The sequence below is a fragment of the Epinephelus moara genome, chromosome 6 (genome assembly GCF_006386435.1).
Source record: "Epinephelus moara isolate mb chromosome 6, YSFRI_EMoa_1.0, whole genome shotgun sequence".
Classification (NCBI taxonomy): domain Eukaryota; kingdom Metazoa; phylum Chordata; class Actinopteri; order Perciformes; family Serranidae; genus Epinephelus; species Epinephelus moara.
The window spans coordinates 20,285,481-20,304,872 of NC_065511.1; the positions used below are offsets into that span (position 1 = coordinate 20,285,481).

The 19,392-nt window shown below is 40.6% G+C and overlaps 1 protein-coding gene across 1 annotated transcript in view; it reads right to left on the minus strand.

Annotated features, from left to right (window-relative positions):
* The window catches only part of lars2 (leucyl-tRNA synthetase 2, mitochondrial), a 46,655-nt gene extending 28,027 nt beyond the window's left edge, over window positions 1–18,628 (minus strand). Inside the window, exons 1-3 of the mRNA XM_050047074.1 lie at window positions 18,479–18,628; window positions 12,182–12,426; window positions 9,875–10,006 (exon numbers count right to left, since the gene is read on the minus strand). Of these exons, the coding sequence (XP_049903031.1) occupies window positions 9,875–10,006; window positions 12,182–12,415 (366 nt within the window). The 5' untranslated portion in view covers window positions 12,416–12,426; window positions 18,479–18,628. The remainder of the gene's footprint in view (window positions 1–9,874; window positions 10,007–12,181; window positions 12,427–18,478) is intronic.
* Between the last annotated feature and the right edge of the window lie 764 nt (window positions 18,629–19,392).

The following is a 19,392-nucleotide window of genomic DNA, read 5'->3' on the forward strand; positions in this document are numbered from 1 at the left end:
CATCTCTGTGCAAAGTTTCACGTCTCTACGACATACGGGGCATGAGATATGCCCATTCAAAGTTTGCAATTTCAATCGGTTGCTATAGCGCCCCCCTTTGGCCAATTGATGTAATATTGCTTCATTCGCATCCTCCCATGACCCTCTACCACTGTGCCAAATTTCACATGGATTGGACAGACACACAGACAGACAGAGTTTTCGTCATTATATAGTAAGATTGTATTCAATACATTACAATAACAGTACAGCTGATAAACTGCACAATTAAGTCAAAATAGAGAGTGCAATAACTGCATGAGGATGGTGTAAAACAAGCTTTTTGGATGATCTTTCAGCAGATATTTTAGCAACTCTATACAATTCTCCGTCTGTATTATGTATTTTTTTGTTTTGTTTTGTTTTTACAATTACTCATACCTAATAGTGATTTTCCTCCCGTTTGCTGGGCCATTGTTTCATTAGCTCATTGGTTGTTTTATACTTCTTAAATGTAGGACGAGGCTGTTAAGCAGAGAGTGAAGGCTCTGTGAATACAGCTTGTATTCATCATTTTGCAATGTGAAGGTCAAACATCCAAGTGCAGAAACAATCAGCAAAACTAATTTTTGAGTGGAGTTGCACTTTAACAGTTACACAGACACTGCTTTACTTTATCAGATTTGTGATGAGAGGATTTATACTAACAGTGACAGTGAAAACAAAAATGTGTCATTGTAGGAGGTAATTTATTCTTCAAAATAGCACTGGGTTCCCCTAATTGCAGCCCATGCTGACCACTACATGATAATGTCTCTGTCGTGATCTCAACTCCATTACACATTGTGCTTAATGCATGCAGTCCAACTGCAATTTTCATGTAACTGCAGTTGTTACATAATGTAAAAACAAGCTGAAAGGTAGGTTGCAAATCTGATGCAAATTACTTGGTGAGCTGTTTTACATGTAATTTCCTCGTCACAATCTACAGCCACTTTATCTCTTCATCTGCGTTCTCCTTCTATCCGTCTGTACCCTGTATCGACATCCCCATCTAACATACACCGTCCTTAACATGAATTTTTGTCATCTCAAGATGACATCTCTTTCACTCATCTCGTTTTCCTCTTCAGCGCTTTGGTTGTGTGTGTCTGCTCACCGAGAGGGAAATGAGATGAAAGCACAGGAGTGGAAGGCGTGAGTAAAGTAGAGGAGAAGCAGAAGAGTGACTGGGAGTCGAGGACTGGAGAGGATCATCGCACGGACTCTAACGGGTCTGATGTTTCAGACGAATTGGTATCCTTGGTAACTGCATGGGCCTCATTTGTAAAGCCGAGTGCTGGATGGTATTAGGCTAAGAGCGCTCAGCACGTCAGACCACTGTGACTGCTCAGGAGGAATACAAGCACAGTGAGAGTGAGGCACAAGCCAGAGATAGCCTATGTAAATAGCATCCCTCATTAGGAGGGATATGCTACTACGTTGTTTATTCAGTGTAAATACTCCATTAAAGTGAGACAGTATTCATGAGGGGATGTTGCAGGGACCGGCTGTGATGGACAGGCTGCGTTATTGAGCTCAATTCTCAAAGTTCAAAGACAGCGGCAGAGGCAAATTATCTTTTCACTGCTGATAGCTTCAGCTCCACTTATCCTTGTGTCCACACAAAGCGTGAATGCTAGTCCGACTCTCCAGCAACCTGTTATCATGGAGACTCCCAGTGCATTACAGAGCGTGAGTGACAGGACGCAGTAAAAGATGGACGTGGGAGTCAGTGTAGGCACATTTTATGACAGCCTGTCCACTGTGATGCGGGGCAAGTCAGTGCCAGGCTGAGACAGACATCAATCAGCTCCAGGCTCCTCGCGCTGACGACAACAGGGACAGGGAGTGTTTAGTGACTGATTTTGTGAATGTGAAGCCACTCTGCTACATGCAAGTGTCCACCCACGCAGTTCCAGCTAGAGGCTTCGCTCCATCTGTGGCAGCTTTGAAATGCAATTCCAGCATTTGTCCTTTTTCTCATCATACTAATCAGCTCTAACCAAACTCTGATAATTGCTCCAATATTCAACTATTATGTCTTCTTATGGAGCACGACTTCAGTTTTCATTTACAGCCAGAGAGTGCATCAGGGATGACGTTTTTCTGTAGGCTGACGTGGAAGTTAGCATCCCACTGGTTCCCTCGTCAAAAAGCCTCTGGATTATTGCTGAAAATAATATCTGTGGCAAACTACTGAATTACTGAACCCTTAATGCAATTGCCACAGATAAAAAGGTAACGTTAGGCTATAAAGAAACTATACTACGACCTAATATTACCACCGTAACAAGACTGTAAAGCTGTGTTTGGCGTGGCTTGACATATTGGCGTTTTGTAGTCTCATTTAGCCACTTGTTAGCAACTGCCTTTTGTAAAACACAGACGCTTCAAAATTCATGAGTGGGATATTTACTGACATATTTTATTTCGTAAAACAAAATGTGAACGTCCCCTAAGGTTGTGTTAACCACAGACCTTATTTCAGGCATCTTCCCAAAAACCTGTTTAAAAAACCCACTGACTTCACAACAAGGAAAATGAGAGTGCTAAAATACTAACTCAGTTCCAGGTTTTACGACTCATTCCTGGGGCACTCTATAAAGGTTTATTTCATCCAATTGCGAAAGTCAGTTTTCATTTACAGTAGTGATAGTGGTATCTAGCCATGCAGATAGTTTTGGTTTAAAGGAATTGACATACGTAGGGGTGTAAGAAAATAGCCACACTTCTTCCCTTAGTATTTTGAGTATCCCAGTATTATGTTTTGTGATACTGTCTGGTAGCAATTTTTAATTAACAGTTTACGTACAAAGATTGGTGGCAGTGGTTCATTTTGTGTTGTGTTTAACCCCCCATCTGCTGGATAACAGTGATATAATCTATCCTCGGCTATTTGACTCTCCAACGTAACAACATATTGCTAGTGTGTTAGGGACTGTGTTCATTACAAATGCAGATCACACTGTTCTTTTTTGCTCAGATTTTATGTATATGGTAGTGTGTCCTTCATACTACAACAGTTATCTTAAAATTACATTTATTTTTATATGATCTTGCTTGCAGTATTGCGATCTATCGCGATATGGTAAACCATAACCCCTGTATCGCGATACAAAATCGGATCACCAGATTCCAATACACAGCTCTAACATTTTGGGGAATATACCTATTTGCTTTTGTGTCGACAGTTTGATGAGAAGATTGATACCACTGTCATGTCCGTATGGTAAATAGGTAGTTAGCAACTGGTTAGCTTAGCAAAAAGACTGGAAACAGCAAGCCTGACTTTGGCAACTATTAGTGACAGATTTGGTTACCTTTGGACAGGGCCAAGATAGCTGTTTCTCCGTTTAGTCTGTATATTTAGTTTAGTTTAGTTCATTTAAGTAAGTTTCTAACTTACACAACTAAGGACAAACCAAAGCATGTTAAGATAAGCTCACTGTCTCTTGGCTTCAGCTTTAAATTTATTGTACAGACATGGAAGTGGTAAAAATCTCTTAATTTATCTTGCAGCAAGAAAGCAAATAAATGTATTTCCCAAAACACCCAACAACTTCCATATATATATATATATATATATATATATATATATATATATATATATATCAAATACTGAAAAAAGAATATATTGATTTTTATGCTCTGATGAAGGTTGAATAGACCAAAAGCTCAACAATAAAGTGAAAGATCTGGACTCATCAATGTTTTCAGCACTATGCCGAGACTGAGTCGGGTGGAGCAGTAGCTATTCTACATCATCAAATTCTGAGGGAAAAAAAAAATGTCTGAAAAAATTAGGTTTCTGTTTCTACCCCAAAACAATGGAGGTAAATGATTTTTTTTGTCCTTTTCACAAGAATGAAAAACAGCAACATGAAACAGCAATGAGTATCCAATACTCAATACAATCTACAGACTGAGCTGTCTTCAGCTTTCATTGGTTCTACCTCTTCGGTATTAAAAAGAAGAACTTGTGTACTTGTGTTTTGTGCCTTTCCGGCACCTAGCGGAGCCTAACAGAGCCTAACAGAGCTGTGGACACTTTAATCCCTTGAACTACTTCACTTAACAGAAATACATATTCTGCCAATGTTTCCATAAGCAACTCAATCACCTCCAGTTCCACTGATGAGATTTTGGTCACAATCTGTTAATTTGATGTCAAACAACAGGAACATTGAGTCTGGGCATAAAATGCTCATATTTTATGACACCAAAAGGAGAGTTTCACACATGAAATACCCGTTAAAAGCCTGAAAATGGCTTTAGGGTGTGACAATTGACAGGGTGCGCCTTCCCTAATTAACTAGTGAATAGAGTCGGCTGTGTGCATGCAGCGGAACAAGGTTCGCTCTCTGACAGATGCTGAGAGAAAGTACACTCCTGGGCAGGAAGTAACTGCTAGTCATGTGAAACCTTATTTCTGTTCGGGGAGAGAGACAGAAGGGAAGAAATCCACCAGGAAAAGAAAAAGGAGAGGTTTGTCATACACCGGTTTCTCATCAGAGTAAAGACATGGATGGATGACGTGAGGAACAAACCGATGAAATGAACATAGGTTGTCAACGCCATGTCAGAGGGGGTGTGTGGTGTGAGCTGTTTACTGGACTCAAACTGAGTGCTAAATATCGACTGTAAGGCTTTGATTTAAAACAGTCGAGTATGGATTTTACCTTCCCCTTACCTTAAATGCAGCAGGTTTAAAACATCCTTTTCCCCCAACTGTCAATTTATAAGAACTAACAAAACTTGCTTTGAAAGTATACTATGCAGTATTTTCAGTGAGAGTGAAAGTAAAAGACAACCCTAGATTCACTCTCATTTGGCATTTCGCCTCGCTTTATTTGCGTTTTATGTTTCGGTGCTATGTCTCTCGGATGCCTGCTGCTTACAGTCTGGCACCCGGTTTCTACCTTTTAAAAAAGCCCTGACCTCACCTGAGAGCTGTGGGGTCACATGCACAGAAGAGTCCTGAACACAGATGATAAGATGAAAATAAGAATGTACAGGAAGAGGGCGGAGTCTGCAGATAAATACACCACCACACACATCCAGTGGGTCATAGGTGAAGATTGGGAGGGATTGCATCTGTATGAGACAATACATTCGTTTTCAGGGAAATTCCTGCATAGTTCATCTTTAAGTTGACTCTGTAGCTTCATATTCATCAGGTTCTTTTTTTTAAGAAAAATAGCCCCAAGGTGTCATAAATTCTTTGTATCTGACAGATAAACATGGAAACATGTAAGCTTCCTAACAACACCCAAAAGTAGTTTCAATGTTTTTACCAAGCAACATAAAAGGATGTCACATCTAACAATAATGAGGTCGTTGTAGCAACAAACATGTTCGTAAGAGAACAAATTGAGTGTCAACTTATTAAAACAATTATAACGATGAGCAAAAGGGTTAGCAAAATAATCAAGCTGCACTATTAAGTTCTCTTAGAGCAAAACACACAAAGTGCAAATGTGCACTGTACTGGCAGAAATCAATACAGTGAAGTAGCATTCAAGTACAAGTGCAACAAGCACAGAAAAATCTAATTACATGCTCCCAGAACAGTGTAAACTTTGGCCATGTAATTGAAAGATAGTGGCGCCAGGAGATATTATTATGCTACTAATGGTACTTATGTTCTGCTTGCACAGTGTACAGCATGTAGTGTGCTAACTATAGCATTAATATGAGTAAGGAGATATGCGGCATCACAGTTCAGCGGGAATGTAAACAGAGGCTCCAGCAGTGTAAACAGAGCTGATATTAATGATATTCTTCATCAACTGTTGTATACACGGAGTGAGGTAGAGCAGGAAACAGATCAGCTTTCAGTGTGAAAGCAGATATCAGACAGTCAATACTGTATAATGTAATACAGAGATCTCCATTATCTCTGAATGAAACACTCACTGTTCCCGCACAGAATGGCTGTGTACCAGTAATATCATGGGAACGGCCAAAATCTAATCATTCTCAAACCATTAACCCAGGCAGGAAAGCGGATGTCTCACCATTATGGTAGTTTGCTTTAGAAAATATGCTCCGCAAAGTGTCTCTGAGGATGACACATCCTTTGTGATTTTTGGGAATAAAAACTGAACGTCTGAGTGAAAACAGAGACAGTCAAGCCACAGAAAAGGACTTGTGGTGAGAGGCAGATAATGAACAATAAAGCAAACCAAGGCATAACTTAAAACTTAAAAGCTTTGAGCCATAATTGGCTTATTCTTAACGGGAAGCTACCTATTGTGAGAAGTTACACATGTTCAAGAACAGTTGACTCAGTATTCGAGAGGATATACAACTCTTTGCTTTACGTGGAAACAGACGACATTCAACTTCTTTCTCCCTGGTGTTTAAAAGTGGCATTACTGTTGGCATTGCTGTTGCTAAGACAACCGGATCGCTTTCCATTTTCCTCAGAGCCTAGCAGTGGGGCTCTTTTTCTTTTGCCAGGTAGAGTTTCCACAGTTACTTTGGTTTTTTCACTCTCAGCCATTTCCTCTACTGGGGATCACAACTGCAAAGAACTCACATTGATACTCTTTGGTAACTGGGGATAATTACTGATAACTACTGGGGAAAACAAAAGCCCTATCCTCTTCCTGTTTTGGTTGCACAGTGGTAGGTGCACTTCCTTTGTACTTTAAGGCAAGCCCTCATTCTCCCGGGAGATCACTCCCAGTGGCAGACAGAATTGCAAAGTGAAAGAGAGGCTTATCTATAGGCTATCTATACAACACATTCTCACTCCCCAACTATTTAAGTACGGACACTTAGTCAATGGCCCTACACATCAAAATATGATGCTCTAGGTACCCTTCCTGTACCCTGGAAATCCAGAGGTCTCGCAAGAGCACAATTTGAATTTGCTCAGCGAGTCACTCTGGTAATCAGTAATGATGCTCATTATCTATGCCCATGAAACCAAGCTGCACCAATCACATCGGTGTATCTGATATAGACGGGCCAGAGGCGAGCTGAACAGATGACGACAGCGCTGCGACGATGAAGTCCGGAATCGGTCAGTAAACATTGCAAGATGGCTACGGATGAACACCAGTTGTTTGAAACGGCTTTGGCCACTACAATGAACGAGTTAGACTTGGCTTTTTCTCTAAAAGAGGAACAGAAGACGGCGCTCGAGTCTTTCCTTTGCAAGAAGGACGTTTTTGCTGTTTTGCCGACCGGATACGCAGTGATATTTACAAATGCATGCTTGGTGCCGCCCCTCGAGTTGGGCCATTTTCATTACTCATGGCCAGACCCTAAATCTTTCTAGATTTGGGTCTGGATTTCCAGGCTACCCTTCCTGTGTCAGTTTTGGACGTTCAGGGACAGCATGTCAATTTACGCACCTTAAATGCACTGCGTCTATTTTAAAATTCACTTCCTTCCTCACAGGAAATGTACAGTTTCTGCTCGTCAATGCATATAGTCTCTTTCCAAAATGAAAATTAGTTGACAACTTTGTTTTTAGGCTAACTTCCTTAGGCTTAAGCAACAAAAGCACATGGTTCGTTTCAGAAAAAGAAAAAAAAAACATCATGGTTTGGCTTCAAATAAGTACGTTTGTTATACTAGCACACTATGTTGTTAGACCATGGATGCTATAAATTCGAATAACAATTCAATAAAAGTAGTTATAATTAATTTTATATGCAACGGTAGTAGTGGGAAACCATCCAATTTATGTTGGGGTAAGCAGATGAAAGAAAACCAGATTTTTGATATTAAAACTTTTGAAAAGGTGTTGACCCGAGGACAGCAGGACGGTTAAAATAACTGTAATGACTATTGGTTTCAGACGGGACCCAAACAGCAGTCTCCCAGGTGAAAGTCTGGAGTTTGTCTGACCAATCCAGCTCCACTCCCACCCACCCTAAGTGGACTTTCTCACTCTTTATACTATGGCAGTTGCTCAGAGTGTCAAAAATGATACCACCCCAATGATACCACCCAGTCATAATGCTGCTAAAGGGTGCCTCTGTACGTCGATATCTGATGCCGAGGGCCACTGACCAAGTGCTGGTATTTGACGAGCTCGGAGTGAGACTGGGTTGATCTAAACAAGTGTCATTACTCTAAAGTTATTACATTGTGCAATCGACATTTACCTCACATTGCCTGACATTTACCTGATAAGTTAAAGCAAAAACAATTTCCATTTAGAAACTGGAAATAACTCCTAAGGCCCAGACACACCAAACAGACATAAAAGAACTAATGGCGACCAAAGTCAATCGTTGCATCCGTTCACGTTACTCCGTCACTCCAGGGAGGGTGTCCGCTGAGGTGATGAACACACACAGACACAGGAGAAAAGGACATTTTGACATAATGTAGGAGAAACACCTTTTCAAGATGAGATTTGTTTCATCTGAAAACAACTGATACTGGTTTCTTAAGGCCCAGACTACCAAACCGACATCAAAGAACAAGTGGTAATGGAGGCCAACTGTTGCGTCACCTCACGTGGCCTGCGTCTCTGCCAAAAAGTTGTACTTGAACACATCGCACAGACAACAGCTGACGGCTCAACAAGCACGTACGTTCTGCGCCTGTGTGAGAGGATATAACTCTCCACACCAGCAGATCATGGCAGTGGTCTGTATTCGTCATTTAAAAAGGGAAACCGTAAGACCGTCTTGACGCTAAACTTAGCCAGATGGCACACTAATAACACAATCCAATATTGGTAGCGTATTTACCATGTGCTAGTAAACAAACCAAACCATCACGGAATATTTCTGCTTAAGAGCTAAATGGCAAAAGAAAAACAATCTTACTTTATGTACGTTTATTTTAATCTCACTCCCTCTTGACTTGAGCTGTTTGTTTACTTTCCTCACTTTAGTTTCTCTTTCTTGCAACTGAGCTGAACTGCCGATCAGAGTGATTTTACTCATTGATGGACTCTACCGTTGTCAATGCCAATTTAATTTGCTGAAAAAAAGCTGACAAAGGCCGATGGGAGCCAACGGTGCGGAACACAGTGGGGCGACTAGGGTAACAGATGCTCAACGACAGCCCAACACTGACCGACGTCCAACCATCTGCTTGGTGTGTCAAGGCCTTTAAACTTGTGATATCACTGGTTAAAAATCTCCATAGACAATGGATGGGAAATTAAATCTGTTGATCCATAATAGATCTGTTAGTTCTTTCACCCAAATAAGGTGCAAGAGCTCCACTTAGCATCTCATTGCTCTTTTGATTTTTCATGTTACATTACAGTATTATCATACATTCAACATTTTGTTTTCACCCCGGTTTTCGGAAAGAGGGCTGAGTGAATCAGCAAATGCTTTTAACCTTCAACCTTTGCTCTTATGAGAGGAGGCTATTTGTAACTTGATGAATATTTACAGTAGTTTAAAGGCTTTTTGCACAGCAGGCAGTTGGGCAAACTAATTATCATTTATCTTTTGTGCTTTTACCTGTGTAACCTCTGAGGCACTTTGGGTTGCCTTTGGGTATGAAATGTGCAGTATAAATAAATTTGCCTTGCCTTGTAACAATAATGATGGCTCTGTTATATTCCAGTGTCCCAGTAAAGCATGACAGTGTGACAGTTTGCCAGCATGCACAATACCAGGAGCCTGAAACTGAAGCAGCTAAATGGAATTCAGCCATCATTGATTTGATCATTTACACCTGTTGTTTTCCTTCTGCGATACATCAAACTGTCTTCCATCTAAAAGGCCTCTACCTCAAGGACTTTCCTTTCTAAGCTCCTTTAGTTAAAAACTTTCGAGGCTTATTGTGTGTTGAGTGTTTTGGCCTTGCTTGTTTCTTGGAGGATAGTGAGAAATGACAAAAACACATTTACTAAAAGCAGAAATACCTGATGGCCTCTCATTCTCTGGAAGTGGCCGATTGTGTCGCTGATGGTATACACTCGCACGTGACCCATGTGCAGTCGGCCCGATGGGTACGGAAACATGGAGAGGACGTAAAACTTCTTCCTGTTGGAACTCTGGGAAAACAAATATTGTACAGAGCTGTAAGAATACCCCGTGGCATATGTGGAAAACTTGATTTTAATCTTGAGAGAATGCAATAACAGGGCTGGCGTTTTCTCCATCATCAGTCTGGCTTTTGAATGAGTCTTGTATAAAAGACGCTGCATTAACCTGACGGCGTCAGGACAGGAATAATAACTCATCACATACAGAGTGAGAGAGCACTCGGTGACTTCTGCTGTGTTACCGTATGAGGCTCTAACAGCGTCTGATTATGGTGTCAGAACACGAAATGAGGCAGCGCTGATTATGGATGGTTTACAGTCACAACACTGTTACCACGGCAACGCAGTAAGTACTGGCTACACCCAGCTATACATGATTACAGGAAACCTGAGTCATGAATTTTTCAATAAATTAATTAGGGACCAGGGCTGTCATGAATGCACTTAATCACTGTCAGCCGGTCCCAGACAGCCGCACGGTCAGACCATTAGGATATATAATCAGCTCCGGGACTGAGATGAGCTGCACGGGCCAGAGCCAGTAATAGCTGGGAATCATGTGGAAGGATGCTAAATGACCTATTAATCAATAAATCTTAGAGAAAAGGCTAAAGGTGTTTCCAATGTATACATATACAGATATTTCAATATTTCTTTTCACTCAATCGACAGCACTAACAGTTGTTTATACAGAATGAGTGATGTCACAAAAGGTCAGAGACACAAGCAGGTCTCTGATCATCTGTGCACTGATGTGTTTTGATTCCTCAACATGTCAGACACTTATTTCTGCATCTTAACAGCAATTTTGATGATTTAATAATCACTTGAGTCAATTTCTATTGGCAGATATAGTGAGGTGAAGTCCCTCTCCTTCTGGTGTGCAACCGTGGGACCTTACTTCGGAAGAAATATCTATGGTAGTTAACACAGAGAGTGTTGCCATAAATTATACATAAAATGTTTGTAAATTCAAAAGATAATTTTGCAAGTCAAGAAAGTTGCATTTTGTCGTAAAACGGATTGCGAGGGTACGTCACACCGTGTGGGACAGGGCCTCCATCTTGTGAGGTACACACTCTGATTTCTCTACCACCAAAGTGTATGCACTCAGTCCAAAAACAAGATAGTTTACAATGTCCGGGTATGTCAGAGGAGTTAGTGCATCAGGGTCTGTGATCCAGTTTTGATATGCCAAGTCATATGGATCTATGTTGTTCAACATGATTAGTTTGTCCAAATACTGTTGCTTGACCACCGTAGAAGTCACAGAAAACACAATATGATCCTCACAGGATGGCGTCCCCGTCTTATAAAAATCTAGCACAATGTGACTTCAACTTTACTTTCTCTATACAACTATTAAAATTTGCAATTAGAAAGACTACAAAAGTCGTAGGTGACGCCATACCTTTCTCTCTCTTGACAAAGCTATGATGTCTGTGTGTTTCACACCAGCAAGTACTCCCATGAGCAATGGGTTTTACTTGTTCTTCCCTTCCCGGCTGATAAAAAGACCAGGGTTTGCTAGATTAAAAAACATACGTTAGGACAGCATTATATTTTGACATGGAACAGAGCAAAATTACATTGCTTGCTAGCTGGTGTTGGTGACGCACATTGTGTGGGTCAACGATTTCACACAAAACTAAATGGTAGCCTATTACCACAAATTGCAACTTTCTCGACTTGTACAATTATTTTTTAAACTGACAAACATTATACGTGTAATTCAAGGCACAATTCAAACAGGATCGAAAACGTATTTGTCTCTTGCTGTTAACTACCATACATATTTTTCTATTAAAGTCCAGTGGGAACACTAGAAGGGGTGGGACTTCACCCCTCTATTGCCAAACATTTGTTAGTTACAACTTCTCAAATATGAGGATTTGCTGCTTTTCAAATCATTGAAAATATCTTTTGGATTAAGACAAGACATTCGAAGAGCTTTCTTAAGCTCTGTTAATTTGTGATGGGCATTTTTTTCCTGACATTGAATAAACCATACGATTAGTCGATTTTTTCTATTACTGACTCATCACTCCATTATGTGGATTGGCGACACAGCTGCAAAAGTGAGAATGATTGTGAATGTGGATAAGTTCATCATGACAGAATTTTATATGGATTATCATGACATCACCAAGCTAAAGACTGTAGGACACATAAAGGCTTTCTTACCTCCTCTAACGCATCCTTCCTCCACTGTGCCATAATTCGTGGGTGCCACCATTCTTCCACTCGGCATCGGGTCTCTGTTTTATAGTCCTTCTCCCACACTCCTGTCTCACTGAACAGGGTGCGGGTGCTAGGGGACAGGAGGCGGGCTACTGGGCTCAGGAGAGCATCCCTGATTTGGCCAAACCGGGCAACACCCAGCGGATACAGAGCCAGCCTTCTCACTGACACCTGCATGGTTCTGTCACCTAAGACAAGGAGGCAGATGGGCAGTCAGGGTCGCAGTGGTGGTGTTAAGTAAAAGAAATAATCGAGAGTTTACTGTATTCCTGGACGATGTGGCTGAAATGAATATTACACTATTAATAAGAATGTTTTTCCCAAACATGACATGTAAAAATTCAGATAAGATAGACGTATAAAACGATCTAACACAGGGGTCTTCAACATTTTTCAGGATGAGGACCCCTTGGCCCAAAGACAGGCAGCAGGGACCCCTAGTACATATATTTTTAAAGAAAGAGTTGCTAGGTGTGTTAGCCTCACCCTCTGCACTTTCAGTGGTGGTTTCTACGGTGGATGGTGTGTGTGACCCTAGGGGTCACGGACCCCTGTTGAAGACCAAGGATCTAACAGATGCACTGCCGAAGCGATTAGTCAATTAATTAATCATCAGAAAATAAATTACCAAGTATTTTAATAATTGATGTGTCGTTTATGTAGCAAAATTTCCAAACATTTGCTGGTTTCAGCTCCTCAAACGTGAGGATTTGCTGCTTTTCTATTGGATTTTGGGCTGTTGGTCCAAAGAAAACCCAAACAAGTACTTTAGTCAAAGCTCACTGTTTGCTAGAATCTTACATATTTAAATCATCATTTCACATGTTTTACACGACAACTTAAACAACTCAGTTTTTCAGTATCTGGTCACAACTTTCTCTGAATTATTAATTTAAAAAGGTACACTATGCAGGATTGTCGGTTACTGATTATAAACACACTTGCTAGCGAAGTAAAAGCCAGCTCCAGATTCACTTTGGTACGATATTTCAACTCGCTCTATTTGCATTTTTTTGGCAGTGTCTTTTGGATACCTGCTGTTTACAGTTTGGCACCTGGTTGCTACCTTTTAAAAAAAGCCCCTACTTCACCCGAGCGCTGTGGGGGTACATGCCCATAAACATCCGAATCACAGAAAATAAGAGGAAAATGGGAAAGTACAGGCAGAGGGCAGAGTCTCTGCAGACAAAATAAACCACCACACACTTGTAGTGGGTCATAAGTGATGACTAAGAAGGATTACCTGTGTGAGTCATAACATCATTTTTAGCAAACTTTTGCATAGTTTACCTTTAAACCACAGACCTGTGTGAATTTGAAAATGAAAACATAAAACATGAAAACATGATCAACACGATACAAATCCTACCTCTGTTGCCTTACTCAGACCACACCCACCTTCGAACTCGGCCTTCAATTTAATCTGAACAACACATCTGTAAGTTTCGTGACTGCATCTTGTACGGTTGTGACGCAGACAGACAGACAGACAAACAGACAGACTCACAAGGTAAAAACAATACCAGCCGTTGCGATGTTGTCACACCTGGTAATTATATAATACTGAATCATCATCCACCACTAAGGTACTGTATTTCCTGTTTTGCAGCACAGCTGGGCCGCTGTGATTCACCATTATCACTTTGCAGCTTCCTGTCAGAATCTTTAAACTTCACAGATACGTTTTGTTTTCCTGCTCCTACAAGATTCTGCACCAAAAAAAACATTTATACAAGTCAATGCTCGGGTGAGAACACAGTGCTGTTTCTCACACTGTTACGTAAAGGTTACATACAGTCACTTTGTGATATAATAGGCATAGAAAAGTTAATCCAACATTTTATCCACAGAAATGCTTCCCCATGGGATCATAATGATCACCCAGAGTGGCTCTGTAAGCAGCGCTCCCAACAAACTACTTCAACATCAACACATACATGTTCATACGTTTCCAGACGTTTTGAGTCTATGGGACTGAGCAGTACATCTGAGTCCACTTGTTGAGAACAGAGTGAGTGATAGCTCTGCAGCTCTCCACATGATTTCTTTTCACATTCTGCGTTCTTTGCACCACATCACTCACACAACAGCATGACTTTGTGAAAGAAGAGGTTTAGTCAGCGTGATGTGATTATGCTCTGCTCTGGATCGGCTGTTCTTATTAAACTGCCTGCCTGCTCAGACGTGAGAATGACACTTTTCAATCAACTGATTTACAGTTATTCACTGATTCCTCTGCTTTGAAACTACCCCACAGTTTTATATGCTTTTCTTTATGTTACAGGATGTTAGCTGCTCTAATAGGCCTCAGGACGTCACCTTGATGGAAGCTCCTGCTTCCAGATTAATGTTTGCAATCACTTGTGGGAAGAAAGGATGAAATCCTGCGCTACAGGCGTCATTTGTGTGTAATACATTTCTCATTTTAGTCCTACAATTAACAACAACACATCTATTGTGGGCTTCCCTGTGGCTTAATATGGGTCAGACAGTCAACTGCATGTAAGAAAAAATTATTTGACCTAAATTTGTCTTCTAAGCAACACAGGGAGAGAGAGACAGTTTCCAAGGTAACCTGAGATGTCTGTACAGTCTCTGCCTCCTTGGCAGCAGAGGACAACTGCTGCTAACCTGACCTGTCAAGAGAATATTTTCACAGCAGTGACGCATCTGGATCTCAGACAGCGAGACCTTTATAGCTGCTGAGTGGAAGGAGACGTAATCTGCGCCCCGTGAAACCAGAGATAAAGATGGAAATGAGGTAAATAAAAATTAGGACGGTTTATCTGAAGTTGTGGAGAACTGGTTGAAAAGGTTATTCTATCTTCTGTGGTGTTAATGATGTGATGAAAATACAAGATTAGAGAGGAGAAAGGGCTCAGTGCAGGGGTGGGGAAATGAATGTAGATTATTAAGAGAGTGACCTGCATGGTTAAATAAAAAGATTAGAAGGGGAAGAATTATTTTCACTAGCAGAGGACACAATTTCAGTTTGAATGAAAAGAGTGTCACTCAAAACTTTATGTCTCCACATCAGTTCGTCAGAATCTGACCAGCCTGAAGGATTTACCGACCAGGGTGGATGGATCTTTAGGAGATAACTCCACCAAATTAGTGTAAAACCAGCAAAAAGTGCTCTCTCCTATCCACCACCCACCTTTCTTGTGGGAATGTGTTTTTTCACCAAATCCTCTCGAGTATAACCTAAGCATCACAGCAGCCAACGCTCCTCCCTCAGGCTGAGGCTGGGAGAGCTGAGCACTCAAGGTTGTGTGCATCTCTGAAGGTGCAAGTGAGTGGGCTGAGGCGAGAGACTGAGAAAATGTTTCTATGGTGACTGGGCTCATCCGTTCGGGCGTCTCCTGTAACTTCTGCAAACAACAAGCTGCTTCACTAAAACAGAGGAAGACAGCTTCATCTGAACATCTGTACTCTTATCGGCCATGTCTACAGCCTGGTGTCAAACTTCAATACTTTTTGGTAAACAAACGAAATGTTAAAAAAACAGGCCTGCACTGACAGCTGGAATCGATGCTTGGTCAAATTACTGGTGTTGCTAAACTAATTCTTGAGATTTAAATTAGAATTTTGCTCTTTTTAGACTGTTTTTATTCAGGTAAAAGTTTTGTATGGTTGCTTTGCATGAAGTGAACTGATAAACTGTATTTAGTTAAATAGAAAAAAGGGATTTGGAGACAAAAGTATGATTTTAGTATTGGTTCAAAAACTCAGGTATCATATTTGTGCCTGTTTCAGACAGTGATGATATTACAGCAATGTGCTGTTATATCAATAACATGATATGTGAATAAATACTGTCTGGGATTTTAGTTATTTTGATATTGTTAAAGAGCTTAAATGCTGCTTCTTCTGCTCTTAAAGACTAATTTGGTTAAGTTCTTATCTGAGTGAAGGTGAAATTAGTCATAAATACCTGCTTGGTCACAATATCTATATTACAAACAGTCCTGTGTCCATTAGTCTGTTGACAGAAAATAATCTGTCACAATTTTGATAAGTTGATCAAAATTGTAGGGCTGGACGGTATACCGGTTCGTACCAAAAACCGGTATTTATTTTCGTTATGATATGAATTTTTCATATACCGCAATACCGGTGAATAGCCCAAACAACGTCCGGAACGTGCGCGGTGGGAAAGTGTTTCAGCGGGGACCCATTTCACCGCTGCACACCACAAGTGCGCTTGAGCAGGCGAGAGTGAGAGCATATAGAAACGTTTAGAGGCGAGAATAGCTGCCGGAGAGAGTCCTGAAAGTGAAGCAACTGTACACCATGACACAGAAGAACTCATACCAAAAAGAGCAGTGTTTCCCCTATATGCAACTAACAGCGGCGCACCGACGTTTACAATTCTCCTCTGCCCTCTGTATCGCGCACGGCGGAGTTTCGCCCCGATGCGCACACACACACACACACAGAGATAAACGCACACACACAGGTGAGCACACTAGAGCACGGCTCGGGCCGCATTTTCCTGACCGAAGACGACCCGTCCCGAGTCCGAGACAGTTATAACCGAGCACAGCACTAATGGAGCGGAGCGTGTGTTGCGCTCAGGCGTTGTCAGGTAAATAACAAATTCCGGCACTTGAATAGGCCATAGCACAACACAGCAGCATGTCAAGTTGGCCGAACCTGAGCAAAATACCGTGAAATACCGTGAAACCGATATGATTTTTTCTTAAAACCGTGATATGAAAATTTTGTCATACCGCCCAGCCCTAAGTTGATCATTAAATGTTCAGAGCAAAAACTCCAAATTTTACCTAGTTAAGATTTCTCAAATAAGAAAATTTGCTGCTTTGGTCTGTTTTAAAGAACTGTGGTTGAATATATTTATAGTTCTTCACTATTTTGTGACTTTTCAAAAACCAATTGACAACTTGATAATCATAAAATAATCGAGAGATTAATAGATAATAAAATAATTATCAGTTGCAGACCTAAGGAACACAGCATGAAAGCACCAATAGTCACCTATTTGGGACAAGACGAGACGAGACAAGACAAGATGGGACGAGACCAGACGGGACAAGACCGGACAAGACAAGACAAGACAAGATGGAACGAGACGAGACGGGACGGGACGGGACGGGACAAGACAAGACAAGACAAGACAAGATAGGACAAGACGAGACAAGACAAGACAAGACAAGACGGGACAAGACGGGACAAGACAAGACAAGACGGGACAAGACGGGACAAGACAAGACAAGATGGAACGAGATCACATAAGACAAGATGGGACAAGACGAGACAAGACATAATCTGGATAATCTCAAGTCTGGATAATATAAGAATATAAGAATAAAAACACAAAAACGTACAACAGTGAAATAATAGTCCAGCCCCAGGACTACAGAAAGCTGTTACTGCAACAGATATGCTCATGATAATGATGGTTGTGCATGTAGGTAGTTGACAGTGCAGGTAGTGTAATGTAATGTAATGTAATTAAATTAAATTAAAGTGTAATAGCAGTGCAGGAATAATAAATACTATGCTACTTGTATGAGCTTTATTGTAGGCAACTGGACTTGCTTGAGTTCAGCTGCCTACGATACAGCACTTAGAAGTACCTTGACCTGGATGACTGAGAATCTTCACCAACAATACAATGCTATGATGATATAAGATACAAATTGGGGTTGCATGTCCTTGATATGTATGTACAGTATCAAATCTGAGGTACAAGTGCTATAACAGTACAAAATATTGGTGTATTTGGTTTTCTCAAAGTAGTACAGTTCCTCTTTCACAGTTAACAACCAGGACTGGTCACTTTGTTCAGTCAAACATTATAATGCTGTAAATGTTGTCTGGATAAATTGTGGAGGAAACAGATAACAGGTGAGTTTTATTTTAAATGTCGGTTGGTTTAAAGGTTAAACATAGTGTAGGCTACGTGAACCCCAATTAAATGCAGCGGAGATTTAACTTCTCAACACGCTCATATGACATACAGAGAAACCATGTTCATAAAGTACCCCTGATGCTAGCAGGACGAGCATGACGTTCATTCACATTATAAAAATATCCTCCGGGTCTACAGATAAAACTTAAACCTCCTATTACCAACAGAGCTGTTTATACTAACAGAGCAGGTTGTTAGTGTTGTATCTGTAGTGAAGCTCTGTCTGTCTGCTGGTAGCTCTCACATGAACATGAAACACACAGGAGCTACATTTGAGATAAAAACCAAACATTAAAGGTTCTTACCGTTTTATTTCCGGGTCCTTTGTTTCAGCGTTTTGGTCGTGGTTAAATAAATCCAGTAGTCCATGTTATGAATGTCATACTCAGCTTTTAAATAAGATGTGAATGACCTGTTCCCCTGGATCACGACTTCGCTGTAGGCGCCGCCATCTTGGATTTGAATCAACTTTATCAACACGTTGTGCGTCGACAACGACAGAAACAATGTCGTGAAAAAAAATATCTTTTTACAAATATATCAAATCAAATCAAGTTTATTTATATTTCACATTTGAAAACAACCACAGCTGACCAAAGTGCTGTACAAATTAAAAGAATGACACACAAATAAGCCTATATTATAGCATGTACACAAATATAAAACAGAATAACACCAGTAAGAACAATTGTACGTAAAAAGATTATAAAATACTAAAATATTAAAACCACTTAGAGCAACCAAAGACCATTGAAAACATGTACGTCTTAAGATTTGTCTTTAAAGTTTCAGTGGAGGGGTAGCATGATTGACATTGCATGTCACTTTGCAAGCCATGTAACACTATTGTGTCTGCTTTGTGTCTGCTTTGTGTGTGTGTGTGTGTGTGAATGTCAGTCTACCAGCGCCTCATTGTTGAGTGATTTCAGTGAGTGATGGCTCTGCTTGTTACCTCACCACCTCCTAATCCCCTTCTGTTGTTTTTATGTTTGTTTTTCTAATTCAAAAACATTCAATCTAATTTTTATGCCAGTAAAAGTACTCCCACCAGATACAGAAAATTGTTTTCTACAGCTGAAATAACCTGTATATGTAAATTTGACGGAACATATTATGTTTACTGTCAAGGGTCTCTTTGTGTGTTTCTGTTTAATGGTGCGTCTTTAAAGAGCCATTTCAAAGGCTGATAAGTTTTAACTATTGCCTTTATTAAAGATAG